The 3,875-nt window shown below is 52.0% G+C and overlaps 1 protein-coding gene across 1 annotated transcript; it reads right to left on the bottom strand.

The window, feature by feature from the left end:
• Positions 1-2,312: 2,312 nt before the first annotated feature.
• UTP3 (UTP3, small subunit (SSU) processome component, homolog (S. cerevisiae)) lies at positions 2,313-3,788 on the bottom strand (the record flags this gene model as incomplete). Its single annotated transcript, XM_008941079.1, has 2 exons — positions 2,313-3,529; positions 3,629-3,788. Coding segments are annotated over 2 exons (1,377 nt in total), but the record flags the coding sequence as incomplete, so codon positions are not given.
• Positions 3,789-3,875: the final 87 nt, after the last annotated feature.

Genomic DNA, 3,875 nt, shown 5'->3' with positions numbered 1-3,875 from the left:
AGCATCTCTCTACAGCATGGGAGGGACACGTTGTAACGCAACATTACAGCGCCCCCCCTCCCATGGCATTAGGAATCACGGCCTTCCCGTGGCCGCTCAGACATGAAACCATATGGGAACGAACTATTGATGGCCTCGTCCCACCTCTGAACCAACCAAGTGAACACAATGCCGTGTTTCATCTGCATTAACGGGGCTGGCGACGCGGCACCGTGCCCCCTCAGCCTGCAGCCCCGCGGCCCTGGGGAGCACCCCTCTACAGCCCACTTATTTATTACTGCCCTTATTTACTGCTCTGCTGGAAGTGGGCGAAGTTTCCCTGGGACAGATGTAGAGAGATGGCCAGCCCTTCGTTTCTGCACAAAGCCTGCGTGAGGGGCTGTGACAAAGATCTGTCGGCATCTCGGCTGGATATTTTAAATTTTCCACACTCTGCCTGTTGTACAACACCATTCTTCCCCAGGAAAAAAAGCAGCTAGGGTGCTTTTTTTGTTCTCCTTCATCACAGTACCTTTTGCCAACCACTTTGCAAAGTCTCAGGAGCATGGCTTGGCACCATCAGCAGCGGCCTCCATTGTGATCCCAGCGAGAAGCTAATAAAAGGTGTAGTTGTAGGACAAGCTCTCATTCCCTCCTTGGTAAGGCTGGGACGCACCAAAAGCCACGCATTCCTCACTGGGAAGAGCATGCTGCTACCACTGCTGCTGGCTGCTTGCAGCAGGGCGGGTGAGTTAAGAGCTGAAGGGCATCTTTACCCAGGTTACAGACCCCACCTGAGGCCAGGAGGCTCCAGAGAGCAGTGCTCAAAGAAGAAAAGTCTAGTGACCTCTGCAAGGAAGAATCACTTCTGCTTCACTGACTCAGGCAATTTCCCAGAGCAGATCAACCCCCAGTGCTTTGTAGCCGGTTTCTGTGCAGCAATATTTTATTTTTTATGATGCAGCATTTAACTGCTGTTTGTCCTGTAAGCAGCAGGGGGCAAACAAGCACAGGGCCATCACAGTCAGCAGAACTTGGCATTTCACTATTTTGTGCTACAAATCTACTAGGCCAGAATCCCATCCAAAATTACCATGGATCCCTCCACATCCCATGGATCCTGGACACAGGGACTACAAAAGGCCTCCTTACTTCAAACCTGCATCTTTTAATGAAAGCCTCTCACAGGTTCAAGAACACACACTCGCACTGTGGCTTCCTCCCAGGTTATCACACCAAAAAAATCCCCAAATAGAAGACCCCATGAAAACAAGGCACCTAGACACACCAATGCTTCCCTAACAGGAATTCGCGTTTACTAACAAGACAGTTACTCCCCTTGAGTGATTTCACACAGGAAACGGTGGGACCCAGCAGATGCTACCAGGACACAAACAAAGGCACCCACCCGACACAAATGCAGGTCTTTGCAAATGAGACCTGGTTTGTTAAAAGCTTTAGAAAAATTACTCATTTCTCCTCGACAGCCTGAACTGGAACTGAGCACTCAAAGCCGGCTCCCAGCAAGAACTTCAATGTGGGGCTTTTTCACCAAAGGGCAGGGAAGGAATGGAAACCTTTTGGAAGTTTACCTTCAAACTGAAGGTGTAATGTCTTACCTGTTTGTCCTGTACCGATTACACCCGTAACAGACCTAAACTAGCAAATAAAAGTTAACATATTTATCATCAATGACATTAAGGGATTTATCACAGATAAATAGCTACGAAATCCAGGGAAGCCCTCACTTTGCTTATCACTGAATTCAGGAAAGGAATCATTATCTCAGGCCACACGGGATTTCAGTGATGGCTTTCTGCTTAGTCGCAGAATTGAAAGGATTTAAGAGAGACTAAAAGTATTTAGTTCTTAAACATGTGAGCACAAGAAGTTCACTAGAAGCATTGGATAAAATACCATAACCACACATCTCATTCTGCAGCTCAATGCAGACCAAGAGAGGACCAGAACAAGACAGTAAAAAGTCAGTGACATCAGCACGAACTGCTTCTCAAGCCACCCTCCGGAGGTCCCTCCATCCTATCCTATCCCATCCCATCCCATCCCATCCCATCCTCCCTGCTCCACACCTCCCGTGCAGCCTCTCAAAGCCCCTGTCTGCAGTGTGGAAAGATGCCAGCATCACAGTAGAGGAAAGCACCCGAATACATCAGCCAGGTGAGGAAAGGGTCCTGTGCTCCTGAAACACAAAAACCAATACCACCCCACCCCTTTTCGTTAAGGACAAAAAAAATCCACAATATTCTTTAAAAAATATTTTATTGGATTCAGCAGCGTGATTCGCAGCTCTGGGAAGCGGGGGCAGAGCAGCCTCACTGCAGCTTCCTGCTCTTCTTGACGCCGGCGCGGATGCCGGAGTGCTCCCCGCCGTACCTCTGCACCTCCCTGCGCACCTCGCGCACCTGCCCCCGCCGACGGATCCTCGCCCGGCGGAACTTCTCCCGGTGCTTGACCCGGGGGTTGCGGTCGATCTTCTTCCTCCTGGGCGTCAGGCCCTTGTTCTTGATCATCTGATAGGTCACACCTCTCTTCTTATCCGGATCCGCTCCTTCCAACACCGCTGCTTCTTCAGCCGTGTCTTGGTCTTCGTTTTGCTTCCTCTTCAGCTTCAGCTTCTCCTCCATCATTTTGTAGTATTTCAGGGCAGCCTCTTCGTCCAGGTCTGACTCATCTGATGGCTCACCAGCAGGAGCCCGGCCATTAGCAAGTGCGGGAGCACGTTTGAATTTGTTTTTCTTGACATCCAGTGGGAGAAATACCGCAAACTTCTTCTCCCTCCGAATTTTATCTTCCTTCTTATTGTAGTAGTTTTTCAACAGCATCCGAACTTGTGAGGATAACTTCTGATCTATAACTGCTAGGTCATTGATTATAGTCCTGTAAGCAACCAGCCGCTCGATGACGGGGTGACTGCGAACCGGCATCCTCTTGGACTTCAAAACCAAATAGAAACTGATATTGGCACAGTAATTCAGGTAGAGCTGATATTTGGTCTGCAGATAGCGGCTGCCCTTCCCTTGTGGGATGGTGCCGTTTTTAACCATTTGCAGCAGCGGGTGCAGCTCGTCCTTGAGCTCCATGAGCTTGATTTCAAAGTCCTCAATGAGCTGCAGGAGCTCCGGGGACTCCTGCTTCAGTAGTTTGAGCTGCTCCTTCTTAGAAAGAGCCTGCAAATCCTTGTCAATCTTCCGCCCCTTGCTATCATGGGTTTTCTGTTGCTCGGCCAGATAGCCCTGAATCACATCCAGCCCATAATCATCTTCCTCTAAGTCCTGCACCAACCTCCTCTGGATCACTTGAGCCTCCTGCTCCTCTTCCTCCTCCTCAGCATCGACTTCCTGCTTGCTACGCTTGCCCTTGGCCTGGGCGCTGCTCCCATAGTCCGTGTCGTAGTAGAGCTGCTTGCGTTTGCCCCAGGAGAGCTCATGGGGGAGCTTGGTGTCCTGACGGCGGTCCTCCAAGTCGCTTTCCATGGACAGGTCCCCGTCTTCATCTTCACCATCGTCTCCCTCCTCCTCCTCCTCACTCTCTCCATCCTCCTCCTCCTCCTCCCCTCCATCCTCCTCTGCGCTGCGGTCCATGTAAAGATTAAGCCCCTGTTCCTCCTCCCCGTCCTCCTCTTCCTCACCGTGTCCATCTTCCTCGCTGTCCTCGGGCAGCTGCAGCTGGAGCACCTCCTCCTCATCCTCCTCCTCCTCGCTGTCTCCGGCCTCCTCGCCGCTCTCCGGGGCCGCCATCACCGCCTGGAACTGCGCCTCGTTGAAGTCCTCCACCTCGTCGCCCAGGTCCTGGGGTCCCGCCCGCTCGCCGGGCGCCTGGTCCCTGCCATCCTCCTCCTCCTCCTCCTGGTGCTGCTCGGCGGAGCCGGGCGGCGG

Source organism: Merops nubicus, unplaced genomic scaffold (genome assembly GCF_000691845.1).
Source record: "Merops nubicus isolate BGI_N331 unplaced genomic scaffold, ASM69184v1 scaffold37145, whole genome shotgun sequence".
Classification (NCBI taxonomy): Eukaryota; Metazoa; Chordata; class Aves; order Coraciiformes; family Meropidae; genus Merops; species Merops nubicus.
The sequence above is the reverse complement of the archived record's forward strand: the minus strand, read 5'-3'. Positions and strand labels throughout refer to the sequence as shown.